At 37.4% G+C, this 22,831-nt stretch overlaps 1 protein-coding gene across 1 annotated transcript; it reads left to right on the top strand.

The window, feature by feature from the left end:
* LOC109047933 (cytosolic 5'-nucleotidase 3-like) lies at positions 1–21,514 on the top strand. Its single transcript, XM_042745054.1, is given in 11 exon segments — positions 1–11; positions 1,251–1,349; positions 5,534–5,606; positions 6,126–6,172; positions 6,620–6,635; positions 6,638–6,661; positions 6,664–6,703; positions 16,776–16,865; positions 16,948–17,110; positions 20,881–21,081; positions 21,158–21,514. Coding segments are annotated over 11 exon segments (864 nt in total). The 5' UTR covers positions 1–8; the 3' UTR covers positions 21,266–21,514.
* Positions 21,515–22,831: the final 1,317 nt, after the last annotated feature.

Genomic DNA, 22,831 nt, shown 5'->3' on the forward strand with positions numbered 1-22,831 from the left:
GTATTAACATGGTAAGTTATCACAGCATTACTGACCACTTACGTTTGCAGTTTTTATACACCAACGACTATTTGACACTTTATAAACAGAACCGCTCAGTCTTAATTACCACCACTGGACTTCATTTAAAGCAGTCGTGCTGCTTGCCTGCTTGCCTGTGTTAACGAAAGCCTTCTTCTCAAGAGAATATCAAAAGTTGCGAGGATGTAACCACCTGAAGTGTTTCACTGAATCTGTTACTAATGTAGCATTATGCCAGCAAACAGGGGCGTCGCTAGACCCGTTTCACTAGTTTAGTGCACGATCCCAGTGAAATATTACTGAGTGATCTGTGTCTGACGATAGAGAGCATGACAGAAAACCAGTGTGTGAAGAAATCCTATGACTGTTTTATAGCTGCGATTGAAGCACTCATTGAGCGATTACATGAGATGCTGCCATGCATTAATTTGTAGTGTATCTTTTAAAATGTGCACTCGATGTTTATTTCATGCTAATTATATAATGCACTCCTGCTTTGCTTGAACTGAGGCAATGCGGGAGCGCATGTGAACCGTCACACCAATAAAGAGGTCCAGAACTGTATTTATCGTTTGAAATCCTTGTTTGTTTATCGTTTGAAATTGTTGAAATTCTCTTAATTCACTGTATGTGTCCTCTGTGCTCTGCAGTGTTTTTTACTCCGTAAGAAAATGAATGTGTGGCGTGATGCGGAACAGCAGACGTGTCGCTTCCTTGAGTTCAAGGCTAAAATAAATGCTTCTTTCATTACAATTAAACAAAGTACATCAAATAGTAGCATATCAATTATTAGGGTGGGTGGCCAATCAGATGTCAGGGGTTATTTTTTTATTTATTTTTTTCCCGTTTAAAATCACAACTAATTATGCCAAATTTGAAAATAAATCATGCTCTTGATCTAATTTGACAAAAAGGTTTGCAAAAAGGTCTGTTTGGGTACACTTCATTTCTGCCAGATTTGCTGACTTGATCGTTCAGACACTATTTGAAGAAAACTGAACTGAGCTGGGTGACATCACACTGAAATAGCAACAGGATATTTTATCATTTTGACTGAAAACAAAATGATATTTACCTAAAATCCGTTGTAGAAAGCAAAACCTGCAAATTTCTTTTGTCCATTAACAACAATAAAACGTCTCGACTCTGTACTGTATACTGGTAGAACACAGTAAAACATTCATAGATGGCTTGATGTGTTTTTTTTGTTTGTTTTGTTTTTCTCTCAGATTCCTGTGTTATCAAACAGTTCAGTGAGCATGAGGGACCCCAAGAGGGTGGAGCAGATATTAACATCCATGAGAAATGCTGGAGCTAGCACACTTCAGGTAATTATTTCTGTCAAGCCTGTTTGAGCACTTGTCATTCACACCTCAGATTTGAAAAAAGCCTCAAGGAATGGGTGTTTTTTTTTTTTTTTTTTTGCAAAGATAACTTTTGGAAATGGGTCTCCAATAAATGCATCAAGGCATAGCTGTTCTTTCTTTTAATTTAAAGGAAGTTATTTTTTTTCCATTTTCCTTCCTTTTGCATAAATACTTAAAAGCATACATAAACACAGTTTACACAACAGTGATCACAAATGAGATATAATTTGAAGGCATTTCTCTTTATAAAATCTTTCTACATTAATTTCCAAGCTTTGTTGAATAAAAGTGTACTTGAAGTGAAAACTAAGAGCACTATATTGCTTACAGGCGAACAGTGTCTCAGAAAAATAAAAAAATTATGAACCCATGTCCTCTGGGACTGCACACTGCATGAATTAAATAACCACTAGATGACAGTATGACAAAGGAAATATTAATTTTCAAATATTCATCAGTATTCATCAAAATATGAATCAGTAATAAAAAAGAACAGAAACAAATAATGATAGATATTATTGAAATTATGCTAATGATTTTTTTGCACATATAAATGCAAATATGATAGTAAAGTGCATAGGATATGGCTAAAGAATTCAGTTGATATAGATAAATCATGTAAAATGTCAGCTCTTTCACGATAAAGCAGATTTTTTTGAAAGTGTGGAACCGACATTAAGTGTGGTTTTAAAATACTTTAAAATAATTTTGTGGTGGGTCAAAAACATGATAACAGGTAAACACTTGCAAACAGGTTGAACATGATGTTACAGATACTAAAATATTTTTCTACATTCAAACTATGCCTCTATAAATTTAAGAAACTTCTTTTCTCAGTCCTGTTGCCTAACAAATATAATAATAAAAGAAATGAATTTTACTATGTTTCTGATATGCTCCAGTGAGTGATATTGTTTAAATGCATAAAACAGGTTTGTGTTGCTTGACCCTGATGGCACGATGCAAATGTACATTTTATGTTCATTAACAAAAAACAGTTACATCTGTAAAAATTGGGCAACAAAAATTGGTATAAATTTTAATATTGGCTGTGTTTTTGACTGTACATTGAGTTAAAAATGATCCTATGGATATCACACAATTAGATCATGATAAACCAAAGGAAAAAACCACATATAGCCCTCATACACATGGCAAAAGTTGTAACTTTATTGGTTTCTAATGGTAATTGTATGAAAAAACAGCATCCTAAAATGCATTTAGTATAAAATGTGTTTCAGCTGTTTTTACATATAAAAAATACAGCATGCAGTGTCGCATCAAACAAAATGGTTAATAAACATCAATCAATGTATATTGTGATAATCGTACAATTTCAAGGGAATACTCGACAATTTATGATTTTGTCATAATCGTGCAGCCCTGACTGAGACATTTGTGTTCCTTCAATGAAATTCAAGCTGTTCTGGCTGTTTCTCAAAGTCCCTTACTAGCTGTACTAGCTTTAAGCTTTTCTAGATTGGGGGAATATTTGGCTGATTCTTTCTTGCAGAATTGCTGAAGTTCAAGTCAGAATCTGTGGTGAGTGGCCATGGACTAAGTCTGCCAACAAATGATTATTTGATAATCGATAAACCCGTTTAATCCCAATTTTTTATTTATTTTTTTTGGAAAAGTTTGTGAAAAACTGTGTTGTTTTATGGGTGCGGGTAATGTGGGTATGACTTAACATCGGACGGTCATTAAAAATTGGTTATATATCTTAGCTCAGCTATTTTAAAACTGTTTGATCACATTCTAGGGGTACTGATTATGCCATCAAAAAACTTATACAACACTGACAGAAATACTGAGATAAAAGACAGAAAAATTATACTCATCAACGTATTTCAAAATTTTTACTTTTATGTAACATATATATCATCAAATTTTTATATTAGTGCTACCAGTATTACAACATAAGTATTGTAACTATTTGTAACATTTGAAGTTTTAAGGTGAGTGCAATATGTTTGGCATTGAAACATTTTAGCGCAGGTTTCACTATCAACTGCAATTGGATTGATATTGTACACCTACAGTCGTGGCCAAAATTATTTGGCCCCCTTGGTAAATATGATCAAAAAAGGCTGTGAAAATTCATCTGCATTGTTAGTCCCTTTTGGTCTTTTTATTTAAAAAAATTCACAAAAATGTATCCGTTCATTGGATAATAAGAATTGAAAACGGAGGGGAAATATCATTATGAAATGAATGTTTTTCTCAAATACTCGTTGGTCAACAATTATTGGCACCACTATTGTGCCAATAATTGTGACCAACGAGGAAGTATATTCCCATTCATATTCACAAGTTTTGTGCACTTTCCAGCATGATTATAAACATGAAGTCATCCAGCTCTGGCTTCCTGTTTCAACAGAAATATAAAAGGGGGAAAACAAAGCCCAAATTCTCCTTTAATCATCCATCACAATGAAAAAAACCAAAGAATATATTTTGATGTGTGCAGCAAAAGATAATTGAGCTTCACAAAATTGGTGAAGTGGCTTAAGAAAAGAGCTAGAGCAGTTGAAGATTGCCCATTTCCAACATCAGGGCAATAATTAAGAGTTTCCAAACAACAGAAAACTGTTACGAAACTGCCTGGAAGAGGATGTGTGTCTATATCGTCCTAATGTGGAGGTGATAAGGAGAGTTGAGTAGCTAAAGACTCTCCAGGGGTCACAGCTGGAGAATTGCAGAAAATAGTTGAGTCTCTGGTTCAGAAAACCTTTAAAAAAATGTCAGACAGCATGTTTATTGGGAGGGTGTACAATTTAAAATTCTCCCTAGCTCATTCAAAAAACAAACTCCAGCATATTCAGTTATCAGACACTGACTGGAACTTCACAGGGGAATGGCTTCTATGATCAGATGAAACTAAAGAATGAGCTTTTTAGCAGCAAACACTCAAGATGGGTTTGATGAACACAGAGAAAAAAAGTGCCCCATGTGTACAATGAAATATACTGCTGTATTTTTGATGTTGTGTGTCTATATTTCTGCTGGAGGTCCTGGACATTTTGTTTAGACACATGCATCTTTGATTCTATCAAATATCAACAGATAAAAAATCAGTAAGTGACTGACTCTGTTAGAAATTTTATAAATGGGCCAGGTTTGGGATCTTCCAAACCCTACAACAATAAACCCCAAACACAAACCTCAAAAACAACACAGAAAATGGGTCATGAGCTCAGAACCACGCTTCTGCTATAGCCATTCCCGTCCTCTGACCTGAACCCTATGGCTACTGAGAGGAGTGAACTGAAGAGGAGAAGCTGGGAATATGAAGGGTCTGGAGTGATTCTGGATGAAGGAATGGTCTCTGATCTCTTTGTCAGGTGTTCTCTAACCTCATCAGGCATTATAGGAGAACATTTAGAGCTGTTAAACGGGCAAATGAAGGTTTCAAAAAAGTATTGAATAAAGGGGGCCATTAATTTTGGCCAGTGTGTATTGGAGAAAAAACATTTATTTCATAATGATATTTCCCCCCATTTTAAATTCCTATTATCCAATGAAAGGATACATTTTTTGTGCATTTTTTAAATAAAAGACCAAAAGGATTAACAATGCAGATTAATTTTCACAGCCTTTTTTGATCATGTTTTCCAAGGGGGCCAATTTTTGGCCACAACTTGTAAGTTCACTGTTATCGGTCCACACTCACAACTCAATATTGAGTTACACATATTCTAACTGATAAATAAAATCAATTGTACTATTTCAGTTGGTATACAATAATTTTTTATAACACAAATTAATATATTTGGCACACAAAGTGAGACATTCTCATTCACCATTTAATTAACTGTTTAATTAACATCATTCTGCCTTACAACTTCTGTTGTAAGTCATGTGGAACAAGATAATTGTAAGAGAAGACATTTTATTCAAAACTTTAGCTCTCTTAAAACACCTTATAGTGTTATAATAAACTGTCGTGAGCTAGATTAAGCTTTTTAATCTATGCAAATCAAACTATCACTCTAATGTATAATAATGTTTTTTGTTTTTCTTATTTATGAATATGAATTTAATTCAAACTACGAAGTTTTGTGTGATTTTCTTTTGAATATAAGGCTTGGATGTTCTCATGTAATGAGTTGGGTATTTGAGGATTTTTGTTGTTTATGTTGTAGGTAATCTCAGATTTTGATATGACTCTCACCAGGTTCGCGCCTGGCAATGGCAAACGCTGCCCTACATCCCATAGTAAGTACAACAATTACTAATATTGCCTTTAGTTTTGCTGAGCTAGTTGTCCACCAATCAATTAGCCAGTTAGTGAGGTTTAAGGTTTTTTTGTGTGTGTGTGTTTTGACAGCATGCTGAGTGTTTAGCTGTTCGACTGTTTGCACATGCAGTACAACTATCTGTGTAATGCTGCATCTTTTAAAATTCATTCATTTGAAATCTTTACATCCATAGACATTCAGAGAGTTGTCTTTGGTCAGAGGTTTTTTTGTTTAGTTGATTTTTGCAACAAACGTGTACTTTTGCAGGTCCCTATGACTAAAATTAAGCACAGAATGCTAGATTTTAAGGTTGTAAGAATTTAACGAGCTTTCTCTTTTAACATAAATATGTAAATCTAACCTAAATGAATGCTGTTGAAACGACTGAAAGCTGGTAAATAACCTACAGAAAATTAATCTGTGTTAAAAGAGTTGTTATCTTCTGTGGATTTCTCTTGTGTTGTTAAAAATTAGTTAATAAATTGTATGCTTTCAGATATTCTGGACAACAGCAAACTGATCAGTGAAGACTGCAAAGCCAAGGTGAGAAAGCAAATGTTTTACCTAATGAATATTTTAAGCTTACATTAGTTTTCACTCACAACTCTCTGTGCAACTTTAGATGTTGCACTGTTATGTGTTTGATGTGAAAATTCACAGATTTCCAACCACTTGAGTAAATAAAACAAAGTGTGTTATATTTTGTTACCTGTACCAAAATATCCCTGTTTATTTGTCAGTTCCAGGGGCTTTTGTGGAAAATTACAGATCATACTTCTGTTACCTGTCTGTTTTATTTCTGTTCATTTCTTTTCTGAAGCAGAAGTTTCATGCAATCCCTAATTGTCTTAAATGCATGTTTTATCTCAAACACTGATCATTTATTCTGTGTGCAGGTTTTACAGACATATCTTACCTTAATTTAGCACTGCATAAATTTCTTTTTGATGACCAGGACAGTCTTGAAAATTGTGAGGATGTTTTATGCAGCTAAAGAATCTTCTGGACACTACTACCCTATAGAGATCGATTCCACCGCTCAGTGGAAGAGAAGTTACCACTCATGGTTGAATGGTGAGATACAGTTACATCTACTCATTGCACAACATTCTCTCTCAACAGCGAACAGAAGGTGAGCCTATGAGGGTCCAAGTTTGACCATTATTTGTTATACGGGTTTAAAGGTGTATGTAGGAATGTGCCCAAAATATCGGACAATAATCGCTTTCAGCTGATAAAAGCAGTTATTTTGCACCATCAACCGATTGTTTAAAAACAGCCGATGATCAGAGCTGAAATCAACATGAATGAACATCAGAAGGGGTGTTGAAAGATACAGACCACTTACTGAAATGTATAATGTTAGCTATAAAAAAATATATAACGCTAGTACCAATAAAAAACACTAGAGGGAACCAAACACACCATGGTTAAAACCACACAATGAAATTCTTGCAAGGCTCCCTTTCATAAAATATACAAAAATACACGTGTACAAAAAAATATGCAAATACAAATATACACTGTGCAATGAACAAGGTAACAGTTTTTTTTAATGGGAGGTGAGATAATATTTGAAGGGTGTTTAGGAGTCATGATTTGTAAGTCTTTGTGTCCCTGATTTCATACTCCTACTGTACACCATTTCTCAGTTGGCAGAAGTGTGAAGAGACTTTTGTATATTGTCCTGATGATGTTGTTGGGCCCTCCTGATGACCCTGGTGCAGTAAATATCCTGAAGGGATGGGAAAGCTTCTCTACAAATTAACTGTGCCGTTTTTTTATTACATGCTGGAGAGCTTTCCTGTCTTGAACAAGTGCAGCTTCATACCACTCAGTGATTCAACTAGTGATCACACATTCAATTGTACATCTGTAAAAGTTGCTGAGGATTTTAGTTGTCATGCCAAATTTCCTTAACCTACTTAAAGGGGTCATATGATGCGATTTTAATTTTTCCTTTCTCTTTGGAGTGTTACAAGCTCTTGGTGCATAAAGAAGATCTGTACAGTTGCAAAGACTGAAGTCTCAAACCCAAAAAGATATTCTTTATAAAAGTGAAGACTCGTCCATGCCCTCCTAAAACACCTCGTTTAAACACGCCTTCACATGTCTACGTCACGATGTGGGAAGATTTGAATAATGCCGGCCAAATGTTCACGCAAAGAAAGAAGGCGTTACCTTTGATTCTCGCTGTTGCCACCAGCAACATGTGGTGGAGACGCTGTTTCGTTGTGAAAGTGAAAATCCTTTGTTTGGCCTTCTGAAAAAATACAAGACTAGAAATCGGTGGTTAAGTAGCATTTACAACACTGTTCCAGAACAGATCAACCCAAATATTCAGATGTGTGCAGCACATTTTCCTGGTCCTGGGAGAGAAGACTACAATGCTTCTGACTCACAGTCTGTAAGAACGTTTACATACGTAAAGGATTTGCCACTAATGATTCAAACGTGAGTTTTGAGCAGTGTAGAGCAGCGGTTCTCAATTCCAGTTCTCGCGCCCCCTGCTCTGTACAATTTGATGTCTCTCTCTTATTGCTTCAGACGTTTGTTCTATTCAAACGTAAAGTGCCCTGCGAAGTGGACATCACAGGATATTCCGCCATGATTCCAGTTTAAAGCAAACGTTTATGTTCCATTCAAAGTGCATTGAAGTGTGCGAGACGTGAATTTAAATTCTAATTATTAACAGAGGTATATGATGTCACACTTGTCCATGTGTGAAGACATTGCGCAGCGCAAATCCATGAATGAATGTTCCGAAGTGAGGTAAAACTTCAACAGATTTCCCCTGCTCAGGGAGAAGGAAGCAATGACCCTGTGTAGGGGACCAAGGTCAATGGGAACACAGTTCATGCATAGAGGTCACTTCTAACAAGCTGATTACTCTAAATCTGGTGTGTTGAACAAAGAGAGAGACGTGCAAAATATACAGAGCTGGGGGGCGCAAGGACTGGAATTCAGAACTGCTGGTGTAGAGTAGAGCTTGTTGTTTGTCGTTTCTCCGATCACAAATGCAGACATTGTTTTATGTTTACGCGGGCCGATGCAATTTAAACACAAACACATTTAAACACAGCATATAGCCTACTTTTCTTACATTAAAAGTAGGCTATCACAAACAATTTAAATTAAAACCACTGACAGAAACAGTTTGCTCTCATGCGTTTTCTTTTGCATTTACATCGTTATTACAAGCAATCCCGCGGGTCTTATAGAGCTTTGATTTGTCTACGCTCCACATTAATTATGATGTTGACTTGTTTATCTAAAAGTTTATCTAAAACTTTGCTGAAATTGAAATGGGTCCAAGGTGGCTGGAATGGTCCTTTTCAATGTTCCGATGACTAATCCTTCAAAACCACTTCATAACAGTTAGGGTGCAATCGGGCTATAATCATTCAGCCAGGATCTCAAATATGGATTATCTTTTGAAATATGTTTATAACAACAACTTTACATGGCTGCTCAATCTAATGTTAACTTAGAGAAATGTGTGCTGTTCAAGTTTCTGTGTGGAGTTTGAAAGCAGAGCCCTGCATGGGCCTCAAATTTAGTTCCTAGCCTGGCCCTGGCCCGAGACACTCCTAGCCCATGTCCGACAGCTAATAGTCATCTTTATTTATATAGCGCTTTAAAACAAAAAAGATGCGTCAAAGCAACTACCTGAACAAACATTAATTAGATTGGAAAAAACAGTGTCAATAATGCAAATGACAGTTGAAAGCAGTTCATCATTGAATTCAGTGATGTCATCATGCAGCTCGTTCAGTTTATTAAATAGTTATCTGTGCAATAATTTGCAATCAAAGTCAACCGATATCACTGTAAATGAAGTGTCCCCAACTAAGCAAGCCAGAGGCGACAGCGGCCAAGGAAAACAAAACTCCATCAGTGCAGAGAATGGAGGAAAAAAACCTTGGGAGAAACACAGGCTCAGTTCGGTGGGGCCAGTTCTTCTCCTCTGACACCAGACGAAACCAGCAGTTCAATTCCAGGCTGCAGCAAAGTCAGGTTTTTGTGCAGAAGAATCATCTGTTTCCTGTGGTCTTGTCCGGTGCGTCGTCTGAGACAAGGTTCTTACAGGGGATCTGTCTCTGGGGCCTCTAGTCCTGGTCTCGCTGTCTTTCCGGGCTGTAGAGGGTCCATTCTAGGTGCTGATTCCACCATCTGGGCTGGGATACGTACTGGATCCGGGTGACTGCAGGGACCCTCTGACTTGGGATACAGACTGGATCTGGTGGCCTTACGGTGACCTCGGAATAAGAGAGAAACAAGACTAATATGAGCGTAGATGCCATTCTTCTAACGATGTAGCAAGTACATCGGGTGTTATATGGGAAGTGTTCCGGTTCCGGTTTACCTAATTAATGCAGCCTAAAAATCCTAACGGATTTTGGATATTAGAAGTGTATTAGTATGTTCTGTGTAAGCCAGGTTAAAGAGATGGGTCTTTAATCTAGATTTAAAACTGCAAGAGTGTGTCTGCCTCCCGAACAAATGTTAGGTAGGTTATTCCAGAGTTTGGGCGCTAAATAGGAGAAGGATCTGCCGCCGCAGTTGACTTTGATATTCTAGGTATTATCAAATTGCCCAGAGTTTTGAGAACTTGTAGAGCGGGAAGTGGAGGACTATAATGGAACAAGAAGCTCGTGGCAAATACTGGAGGGTGCTAAACCAGTCTCAGGGCTTATAAGTAATAAGCAAGATCTTTTAAAATCTATACGTGTTTGATAGGGAGCCAGTGCAAGTTAGTGTTGACAGGACCGGGCTAATATGATCATACTTTTCCTGGTTGCTAGTAAGAACTCTAGCTGCTGCATTTTGGACTAACTGGAGATTTGTTTACCTAAGCGTGCAGGAAACAACCACCCGCAATAGAGACATTACCAAATAGTCTAACCTTGAGGTCATAAACGCCATGGATTAAAACATTTCTGCATTTGACCAATTGAGAGCATCAGGCCGTAATTTAGATATATTTTTTGAGATGGAAAAATGCAGTTTTACAAATGCTAGAAAACGTGGCTTTCTAAGGAAAAGTTTTGTTATCAAAATAGCACACCTAGGTTCCTAACTGTGACGAGAATTGACAGAGCAGCCATCAAGGCTAAGACAGCGTTTCTAGGTCATCACATGCAGAGCTTTTTAGGCCCTATAATTAACCACCTCTGTTTTTTTTTTTCAGAATTTAGCAGTAAAGAAATTACTCGTCATCCAGTTTTTTATATCGACTATGCATTTCCGTTAGTTCCAAAATTGGTATGTTTCGCCAGGCCGCGATGAAATATAGAGCTGAGTATAATCAGCATCAACAGTGAAAGCTACACCCGTTTCTGACGTTTCTAATCAGAATTACTATTCAGCCCGAACCCTATACCCTAGGCTCAGATCAGTGAGGCCTACTATCAGTCAGTTTCAAAAATAGTCCCAATTGAAAGAAAACAAGCCTGACCAAAAAGATTGATACCAATATTAGGTGATAATATTGCATAACAAGATTTATAAGCTGTTTATTTTTTCCGGTTATTGTAAGCAGTTATTTTTGACCGGGAACACCAGAAATGTTATAGGGATTTGAACACAACCTGAGGGTTAAACATTAAACCTAGATAAATGTGCACTATATCCAATAGTTTGTGTGGAGAGTGGAAGCTAAAGCACGCTTTCCAGGACATGGAGGTGCCAGCGTGATCACTTGCAATTTTTTTTTTCAGTGAAAACAACTTAAAATACGCCATCATTTTTGCTCATAAAGGTAAGAATAATGCATCATTTGGGACTGTAAAGGGTCTACTTTTATTTGTGTGCACTCATAATGTCAACAAAACATGATGCGCTTTCTGCCATCTCGGTCTTCAACAGGAGCGCTTCACAAAAATGAACCGAAACTCGGCGAATACATGCCTCACAGATATGACAAATATATCTATAGAAAGCTTTAAACTACTACTTAACAAAATCAAATCAAAAACTCTTTCATCATGATCATAATCCGTAGAGATCCTCTTTTCTGTAAAAGCGTGACTAATGATGAGATGGCGAGTCAGGATCAACAGCATCATCCTTGGTCATTTCTTTTGCTAGTGCTTTGCGGCAAGCTATTGTCTATTGCGTGCATTTGAATGAAGAACTCTTCAGCTGTGCTGACGGCACGCTCTCTGCTGCTGGACACTAAACACCGTCGAGCCGCACTTGACAGTCGCACTTGACAGCACGGTCCATCTGGTGTGGCAAAATGGCTCTTTGTGCGCCTCGAGCTACGTTTCATTTACATGTACAAAAATTGTACATGTAATTGTACACAAAAATACCTACAAAAAAGTGTCTTGGTACGAAATTTGAATCCCAACAGGAAGTCGGTTATTTTGAATTTTCTCTGCAAAATTTTTGTTGTTTTTGCCATTTTCAGGGGTTGTACTTTTACGAACTCCTCCTAGAGATTTATTCAGATCAACACCAAACTTGGTCAGTGTAATCTTAAGGCCTTTGCAATGTTAAATTGCGAAGATCTTGAGGTTTCGTTGAAGGGCGTGTCTGTGGCAGCCTTACAAATTTCGATGTTTCGCCATGAGACAAGGAAGTTGCTATAACTCAGACATACAATGTCCAATCTGCCTCAACCTTCACATGTTTGATAAGACTCCTTACCCTGAACATAATCTACATGCCAATTATTCAATAGTCTCGCTATAGCGCCACCTGCTGTCAACAGGAAGTGACCATTTTTTTACGCGCTGTAACGAGCTACTCCTAGAGATTTTATGACACTTTATAATTTATGCCTTTTTTTTTTGGTCAGTCTAATCTAAAGGCCTTTGCGATGTTGATTTTTGAATTTTTTGAGTTTTTAGTTTTAGTTTGTGTGTATGGCACCGTGACAAAGTTCAATGTCTCGCCACGGGAATAGAGAGTTGTTGTAACTTGTTGTTGTTGTTATGTAGGCATAAATTATGATCTATCTTTTCCAAACTTCACATGTTCGAAAAGAGTCTTGGCCTGAACACATCTGAAGGTCAATATTCCACTATAGTCAATCGATAGCGCCACACTGCTTGCAACAGGAATGGTTTGTTTTTAGACTAACATGTAACTGTCCAATCTGCACCAAACTTCAAATTATTTGGAAAGAGTCATGGCCCTGAACAGTGGTGACGAAGTACACAAATCAAGTACTTGAGTAAAAGTACAGATAAGTATAATAAAATAATACTCCAGTAGGAGTAAAAGTACTTTTTCAATTTTACTCGAGTGAAAGTACAAAAGTACTCGATTTTTTTTTTAGTTTATAAGTAAAAAAGTACTGATAGAATAGATTATTTTGCAGTTTTATATAGGCTGGCTACTAATTTTTATGAGCACAAATTTTTTTTTTATAATAAAATTCCACTGCTCAAAAATACCTGGAATTTTCTCAAAATAACCACTACTGGAGTCAAGATATATTTTTGGTTGTTGATATATGGACTCTATGTTGATGAGAGTGATGTAGTAATGTTCACTGTGAAGCTTACACTCGCGATGTACTGATTGGGAGAAAACAGATTTGTGACCCTGGACCCAAAACCATAAGGGTCAATTTTTGATAATTGAGATTTAGGCATCATCCGAAAGCTGATTAAATAACGCTTTCCATTGATGTGTTTTGTTTGTTAGGAAAGGATGATATTCTGTCTGAGATACAACAATATTGGAAAATCTGGGAATCTGAGTGGTGCAAAAAAATTCAAAACACTGAGAAACATCACCTTTAAACTTGTCTAAATGACTTTCTTAGCAATGCGTATTACTAATCAAAAATTAAGTTTTGATATATTTTACAGTAGGAAATTTAGAAAAATATCTTCATGGAACATGATCTTTACTTAATACCTAATGATTTTTTGCCATAAAAGACTAAAAATTAATCATTTTGACCATACAATTGTATTTTTGGCTATTGCTACAAATATACCCCAGCGCCTTCAGACTGCTTTTGTGCTCCAGGGTCACATTTTGATCATCAGATTTTCACCAGTAAGAAAAAAAGTGGTTTTAAAATTTGTTGTTTTGCAGAACATCACAGTATATGTGACATGAGAATAAAGCCTGAAGTTAGGAAGAACATTTTCTCAAACCTTGTCTGTGGTGTAAAAACACTCCTGGCCAAATACTCCCAGAGGGCATCACTTCCCACTTTGATAATTACAGTAGTTACCATGTTCTGAACTTCACAGCCTTTCTTTTTCCCCCAGACATAATATATCTAGGTGGTTGAATAAAAATATTTGGACTTTATTTTTAAAAATAACCTCAACTTAGCACCAGCAAGCTTGTAAGCTAGACAGTTAGCATCAGCTACCAATATTTACTTATTTTCAGTATGGTTATGAAATAGAACATTCATATCTGTTACTTGGGTGGTTAATTCAAACAATATAAAGTTTATACTGTTGATAAACAATATAAAAAAGACATCACGTAGGGAATAAATGCGTAACATTTTAAATACAACTGTTAATGTTATGGCAGCGGGAATTTGAACGGGCATTAGTTATTTTATTAATCGGTGTAATGTTAATGTTTTGTTTTTTGAACTAAAAGGCACAGATGCTGATGTGTTTGCATCAAGCATTTCAGTGGGCTTAAATAGATCACCCTTTACAGAAGATTTAGTTTCACAAACAACTGACAATTTTGACCTAAAATATGATTTTTCAGTTCAAAAATTAATCTCAAAATTCCGCGCAGCTCCAGATCTCCCGGTTGTGAATTGAGTTCACTAGAGACTCGCACTAAACGGTTCATTTGAATCAGTGAGTTGTCGACTCGAGAACAGCTGCAATCAGATCATTCTAATTCGTAAATGAATCGTTTGGTGCGATTTGCGAACCGATTTAAAAGGTTCATTAAAAAGAATCAGTTCGTTTCTTTGAATCAGACACCACTTTCTGCGTCTCAGAGCACGTGAATATTATAAGGGAGTAACGATATGTTTTATGAAATGTAGTTAAGTAAAAAGTACGATCTTATGCTTTGGATGTAGTGAAGTAAAAGTAAAAGTTAATTAAAATAAAACTACTCCAAGTAAAGTACCAGATACTTGAAAAATGTACTTAAGTACAGTAACGAAGTAAAGCTAACTCCGTTACTGTCCACCACTGGGCCTGAAAGACATCTAAAAGGCATATTTCTCACCGTTTGCTGTTTTTACTAAAGCCACCCGCTGGTGGTGAGCCCGAACCAGGTGGGCCCTTTCATCGCTGCTTGCAGCTTTAATTTTTTGTTGTTGTTGTTTTATTTTTTTTATTTTTTTTCTTCATGATTATTTTACTTTCTTTTATGTAAAGCACTTTGAATTAATGTTGTGTATGAATTGTGTTGCCTTGCCTTGACTTTAACTATGACGTGAAAATTGGTCTGAAGCCCAGTCCTAGGGGCGTAAAAAGTCGGGGCCCTGAAATGCAGGGCTCTAAGATGAGTAGTGTGCTCACTGCAGGACAGATTGACGCGACAGTGTGGTCACTTGCTCTTAATGACAATTTTGGTCATACAGATAAGAATTATGCATCTTTTGAATCTGTAAAGACTCTACGTTTATTTGTGTGCACTCACAATAACAACAAAATATAACTTTTGTAAAATAATGAAAGAGTGCAAAACTTGGATACACTGTATATACATGGCTTACAGACATGAAAAAATATATCTATGGAGAGTGAAAAAAAAAATTCTAATGGAAACATATTCTCAGATTATGTAGTCCGTATGAAAAATGCATACAGGTGCAGCAGTACTGCGGAGATGGCGAGCACTAGTTTATCAATTTATTTGAATGTTACTTTTCTTACTGTTTTTCTCTGACACATTCATAATCATTACTTCTGCCGGTGTGCTGTGGCAAGTTATTTGGGTGCTTGAGTGCTTATTAGGCACTTAAAGGCTTATTATTATTTAAATGGTTTATTAATTAAATGTGTGATTAGTCAACTAATTTTTTGACCAGAAAAATCTTTAGGCAGGGGCCCTGTCCCAGCCCTACCAGCCATGACAAGTACAGCATCTGTATGCTGATGACTCTGTGCAGAATCCCCAGCGCAGTCACATGATCGCTCTCAGCCAGCAGGAACACAGTGCTGAACTGTCTTGGTAAATAAACAGATCTGCACTTCTCCATCAAAAATTCAATGTCTAAAGAAACAACGTACACATCCCCACATCATCTATCATTGACGTACATGCAGACACCACCTCTGGTCTTCCCCACATTAAATGGTGTGTGTGTGGAGCAGGAGAGCTGAATCTGCACTTTTTTCACGAGCCAGGTTTCCATGATAATTGGAGGGCGCCATTCCCTTACCCTCACTCTGGATTGTAATTCTGGTTCTCAGCACGTCCATCTTATTTTTGAGTGAGTGGACATTAGATAGCAGCATAGGAAGCAGTGGTCGTGCACCTCTAGCCTTTAGCCTGGCATGTATTCCACCTTTTCTACCTTGTCATTGCCTTGGACACACTGTTTGTTGGCTGCGCCACTCATGGGAGGCCGGTGCTGCCATGTCTTGCTGGCTGGTGTTGGTTGGGTCCAGTCGTAGTAGAAAGTCACAGTCCAAAAGGTGATTTTTATGTTTGTGATGTACTTTGCCGATGTCCAAAAGTTCTTCCCTACATTGTCTTCCTGTCGCCTGTGTAAATTGTGCATTTAAGACACATAACACTAATACATATAAAAAATTGCTCTTGGTATCGAGAGAGCGAAACGGACACATCAGCCACGTTTGACACCTCAGTTAGAATTTTTCACGTCAAATGTGATAAGATCTTTCCGTTTTATTTACATTACTTTTAAACATTTTGAGACTTGAATGTGTGAGTAAACGTGGTTGTCAGTCTCAAACACTGACAGTTTGAATAGCCAAAAAAAAAAGCCCAAACAGGTTAGGTGTGTAGTAATCCAAAAAAGCCAAATAAGGCCCATACACTATAATGCTGAATGAAGCAAAAATTCTCCTTTACACTTTTACCTGAAACATTTTGTTTTTGTTTGTTGTTGTACTTTTTCAGTAAAACTGCAGTTTTATCTTTATCTTTAGCCTGTTTGTTTTTTCACCAATTGCAAGTTGTCATTCATTCATTGTAAGTGTGTGTGTGTGTGTGTGTGCAGGTGGACTAAAGCTCATGAGCTTCTTGTGCAGCAGAAGATCATTAAGGATCGCTTGGCACTAGTTGTGAGAGAGTCTGAAGCCAAGCTGAGGTAGGATCATTTACAAAACTATTTTGTGTTGTAGTGGATGATGATATCACTAATAATGACGGTCTGATCATGTGTTTGTCAGGGATGGCTACCAGCAGTTCTTTGATCATCTCCATCAGTTGTCTGTTCCTCTGCTGATCTTCTCTGCTGGAATTGGGGATGTGTTAGAGGAAGTGATCAGACAAGCTGGAGTGTTCCATCCTAATGTTAAAGTCTTCTCCAATTACATGGACTTTGACGAGTCTGTAAGTTTCATTATAAACATCTGTCTCATTTTTGTCAAAATAATTCACTGATATGGATCAAATGATTTTCAGCACATTTCTTCTTTAGTTTTAATTTCTATTTTGGCTGTTTAATTTCTGATATTGAATAGTCATTTATATGTTGCGCAGGCCTAACAATTTGTGAGATCAAAAATATTGTTTTACAATTAACCTTGTACACACGAGGGTTTGATAACTTGTTACATGCACAGAGCATATTTAAAACTTTATTTAACATAATCTAGCTTCCGCTAACTGTTGTTCATGCATTTCCGAGGGAGTTTCATTCTAGCAGATGACGTAGGACGAAGGCGTAGCGTAAGCTCTGGTAAGAATACACTAGTCTCATGAAAACCAAGTTTTGTCTTTAGCAAAGGAAAACCAGTTTCCTCTTGGCTTATATCGAAATCCTTGTATACTTTTCTAAACAAAATCTCGTTTAGTTCTTCTAATTCGTGACCGGTGTTTTGTTTTGCTCTCTCCACTGTGCATCCGCATGAAACCACTCTCTCGTGAACACAAGTACAACAGTTACCGGAAGCTAGAGATTACGGTTTATAAAACTTTTAATATTTTTCTTGCATCTATTCACATCAGAAGGTCATGAGCCATGTGGAGGGCTTTTTTATATGACGGATGGAATCTTGCATCTATTCACCTCAGAAGGTCATTATTCACTCCCCAGAGCCATGTGGAGTAAGAACCCGGATGGAATTTCTTAATGTAACTCCAATTGTATTTGTCTGAAAGAAGAAAGTCATATACACCTATAGTCGCGCCGGCACCAGTGAAGTCATGCAGTAAGCGTGCTGCTAATTCAGTTTTAATGTGAGCCTAGATGAGGTATTAAGTGCATGGCACTGCAAACTGCATTTTACAGAGTTTAATGTAGCAATGTGGTTGCTCAGTTTTTCTAGATCTGTTTTCCCTTGAAACTTGTTCTAGCCAATTTAAAATCAGTGTTGCCAAGACTAAAGAATTAATTGTGTACAAAACGAGATGTGATGATGTGAGCCGATTTCACTTGAGAGTCAAGTTGAAATTGTGGAAAATTTTTAGCATCTTGGGTTCAATTCAGGATTCTCAGTTGAGTTTTGCTAATAATTCAGAGTGAGTTTTTAAAAGATGCTCTCAGCAACTTTTCCTTCTCAGACAGCTCAGTGGTCATAGTGTTAGTAAGCACATTTTGATACTTGTGTATATTGTCGAGAGTGAAAAAGACCTTTCATCTATCTGCCTGGTATGAGCATCTAAATTGCAGACTCAAGAACAAACTTTCCAGAATTGTATCCATGGCAAATTAAATAATTGGCAGGCCTCAGAACTAATTAATACAACTTTATGTAGAAAGGACAAAGATGAAGGTGAGCGTTATTCTTGCAGTTCTCATCTTCTTTTCAGCCAGTTTGAGTCTTTGAAGTCAGGTAGAACTTTTAGAGTTCCTCTATTAAATAAAAATGTGTTTGAGGTCCTTTATCCCAAATGCAAGTAAAATCATTAATTCAACAAGTGTTCAGTCAAACAGTACGTAAGGCATGAACTGTATCTTTTTATTCTCTTTTATGTAATATGTGTAACGTGACTAGTGATTGTGATTCTATTTTATTACAGGTGCATCTCAATTATTTAGAATTTAGTGTGAAGTTTAATTTATTTCAGTAATCAACTCAAATTGTGAAACTCGTGTATTAAATAAATTCAATGCACACAGACTGAAGTAGTTTAAGTATTTGGTTCTTTTAATTGTGATGATTTTGGCTCACATTTAACAAAAACCCACCAATTCACCACCAGTCTCAACAAATTAGAATATGGTGACATGCCAATCAGCTAATCAACTCAAAACACCTGCAAAGGTTTCCTGAGCCTTCAAAATGGTCTCTCAGTTTGGTTCACTAGGCTACACTATCATGGGGATGCTGCTGATCTGACAGTTGTCCAGAAGACAATCATTGACACCCTTCACAAGGAGGGTAAGCCACAAACATTCATTGCCAAAGAAGCTGGCTATTCACAGAGTGCTGTATCCAAGCATGTTAACAGAAAGTTGAGTGGAAGGAAAAAGTGTGGAAGAAAAAGATGCACAACCAACCGAGAGAACCGCAGCCTTATGAGGATTGTCAGGCAAAATCGATTCAAGAATTTGAGTGAACTTCACAAGGAATGGACTGAGGCTGGGGTCAAGGCATCAAGAGCACCACACACAGACGTGTCAAGGAATTTGGATACAGCTGTCATATTCCTCTTGTTAAGCCACTCCTGAGGCGTCTTACCTGGGCTAAGGAGAAGAAGAACTGGACTGTTGCCCAGTGGTCCAAAGTCCTCTTTTCAGATGAGAGCAAGTTTTGTATTTCATTTGGAAAACAAGGTCCTAGAGTCTGGAGGAAGGGTGGAGAAGCTCATAGCCCAAGTTTCTTGAAGTCCAGTGTTAAGTTTTCACAGTCTGTGATGATTTGGGGTGCAATGTCATCTGCTGGTGTTGGTCCATTGTGTTTTTTGAAAACCAAAGTCACTGCACCCATTTACCAAGAAATTTTGGAGCACTTCATGCTTCTTTCTGCTGACCAGCTTTTTGAAGATGCTGATTTCATTTTCCAGCAGGATTTGGCACCTGCCCACACTGCCAAAAGCACCAAAAGTTGGATAAATGACCGTGGTGTTTGTGTGTTTGACTGGCCAGCAAACTCACCAGACCTGAACCCCAGAGAGAAATCTGTGGGGTATTGTCAAGAGGAAAATGAGAAACAAGAGACCAAAAAATGCAGATGAGTTGAAAGCCACTTTCAAAGAAACCTGGGCTTCCATACCACCTCAGCAGTGCCATAAACTGATCACCTCCATGCCACGCTGAATTGAGGCAGTAATTAAAGCAAAAGGAACCCCTACCAACTATTGAGTACATGTACAGTAAATGAACATACTTTCCAGAAGGCCAACAATTCACTAAAAATGTTTTGTTGTATTGGTCTTATAAAGTATTCTAATTTGTTGAATATGGTGAATTGGTGGGTTTTTGTTAAATGTGAGCCAAAATCATCACAATTAAAAGAACCAAAGACTTAAACTACTTCAGTCTGTGTGCATTGAATTTATTTAATTCAAGAGTTTCACAATTTGAGTTGAATTACTGAAATAAATGAACTTTTCCACAACATTCTAATTTATTGAGATGCACTTATATGCTTACTCTTACTAATTCTGTTGTGCTGGTGAGCCAAAGACAATTTTCCACTCAGGTGGACAATAAAGTTATACAATCCAATAAAACGTTAAAGAATACGCAGTACTTATTAAAAGAATTGCCCCTTTATTTACATATATGAACACAGAAAACCACTGTTAACAGGTTAATGTAACATTTCTCATTTCATGGCTAGTAAAATAATGGCAATTTACTCTCTGTATAATATTGAACATGGTTCTTCTCAGAGTAGCGCGGCCACACATTGAATCTTGTTTTGTCAGTGTTAATGCACAATACTGCCACCTGGGAGGTCAGCCAGGTACTGGTGCTGGAGTATTTGCATGTCGTGTTATCCTAAGAGTCCTGTTCATTTTAAATATTGTGGCTATCGCCAATATTTTGTCAAGCAAGGCACCGAACCCCCAACTGCTCCCTGGGTGCCTCAACATAAATGGCTGCCCACTGCTCCGGGTGTGTGTTCATGGTGTGTGTGTGCACTTTGGATGGGTTAAATGCAGAGCACCAATTCTGAGTATACTTGAGCCTCTTTTTGTGCTTTTAACAGGGTGTTTTGCGGGCATTTAAAGGAGAGCTGATTCACATCTACAACAAACGGGAAGGAGCTCTACTCAATACTGAACACTTCAAGGAACTCCAGAGCCGATCTAATGTCCTCCTGCTTGGAGATTCTCTTGGGGATCTCAACATGGCTGATGGAGTCATGGACTTACAAAACATCCTGAAGATCGGATATCTCAATGATAAGGTAAATCCAGAGTAAAAGCAGGACAGCACATGGAAAAAAAAGGAAAGAAACACTAATGAATTTGTTTTCACCCTAGGTGGATGAGAGGAGACAGTCATACTTAGACTCCTATGATATTATTCTGGAGAAAGATGAAACCATGGATGTTCCTAATGCCATCTTACAATACATTACAGGACAATGAACATAGACCTAAGATCTCCAAGATAAGGATGGACTCAGTGATTTTATTTTCTGTGTGTTGGAATATTATTCTGTTGTTTTTCTTCTACATGATCTGGATTGTCTGTATTGTTCCATCTGCGCACAGTTGAGAAGGACCTCAAAGACACCAACTTGTTATCTCCAATTTAGATAGCGTCGTTAATCAGGGATTATGGTTTTACACATCTTTCTCTCACTGAAGGTCAAAAAATAAATACGTTTTTTTTAAGGGAGGTGTCATGATGTTAATTGTGTATTTACCAAGTCGGTACATTTATGTAAAGGTGGCAAAAGGGTAACTTGTCTGCCTCTACCCTAAAAACATTTAATGGCATGTCTTGTTTTAAAAAAATGGAAAAAATAAAAGAATAGAACAAGAAGTTAAATACTGATTCTAAGTTATATTTGTCAAAATTTATAAAGTAAAAAAAGTTTTCTTAGACCAGATGTTAAACCAATATTTGTCACAGCCAACTGATTTGTATAGAGTTAGGTCCAGTAAATGCATTTAACAGGTTTCAGAGAAAGAGCATGAAGTGAGCCAGATCAGTTGCTATAGGGTTACTGTAATGGTTGTCCTGGTGGGTGAACTGCTAGTATTGATGTAATGGATGGAAAATCCAAGAATCTATAGAAGAACGTTTTGCTTGTTTCAAATTTTCTTTTTTCTATTATGCACCCAGTAGGGCTGTGCAAAAACTCGAATACGATTTTCATGCGCATCTCTTTAGTAAAGACGCTCCTGTAATTAGTAGTATATCTCCAGCACGTGCGTTCAGATCAGGGTTGCCAGGTTTTCACAACAAATCCTCCCCAGTCGCTTCTCAAACTAGTCCAAAACTAGCCCAATCGCGTTTCCAGGAGGTTCCCCGATAAAAAATTGCATCCCGGATCTTTAAAATATACTTTTTTTTTGGCAGGGTTTCCTTGGTAATATTATTCACATTTTAGGCGCTAAATATATCACGTTATTGGTATTGGGGTCGCTTCAAACCCGTGAACGTGAAAAACGACCACAGACTTGGCAACACTGGTTGGCATTTACTACACAGAGCCGTAATTCACTGACAATCTACTCACAAAATCGATTTTAAAATCGCAGGCGATTCTTTGTCGATTTTGAAAGCGATTTTGTGTAGCTTGTCGGTGGACTACGGCTCTGTGTAGTAAATGCCCGCTCCACCTGAACCAGTGTTTGCCAAGTCTGTGTTGTTGTTTTTCATGTCCGCGGGTTGAAGCGACCCCAATACAAATAACGTGATATTTAGCCCCTAAAATGACTGATTTACCAAGGCAACCCTGCCAAAAAACGTATATTTTAACCCCGGGATGCAGTTTTTATCGGGGAACCTCCTGGAAACGTGATTGGGCTAGTTTTGGACTAGTTTTGAGAAGCAACTGGGCAGGATTTGTTGTGAAAACCTGGCAACCCTGATCTTTACGCACGTGTTGGAGATGTACTACTAATTACAGGAGCGTCTTTACTGATGAGATGCGCATGAAAATCGTATTCGATTTTTTGCACAGCCCTAGCACCCAGCATGAA

Source organism: Cyprinus carpio, chromosome B19 (assembly GCF_018340385.1).
Source record: "Cyprinus carpio isolate SPL01 chromosome B19, ASM1834038v1, whole genome shotgun sequence".
NCBI classification, from domain to species: domain Eukaryota; kingdom Metazoa; phylum Chordata; class Actinopteri; order Cypriniformes; family Cyprinidae; genus Cyprinus; species Cyprinus carpio.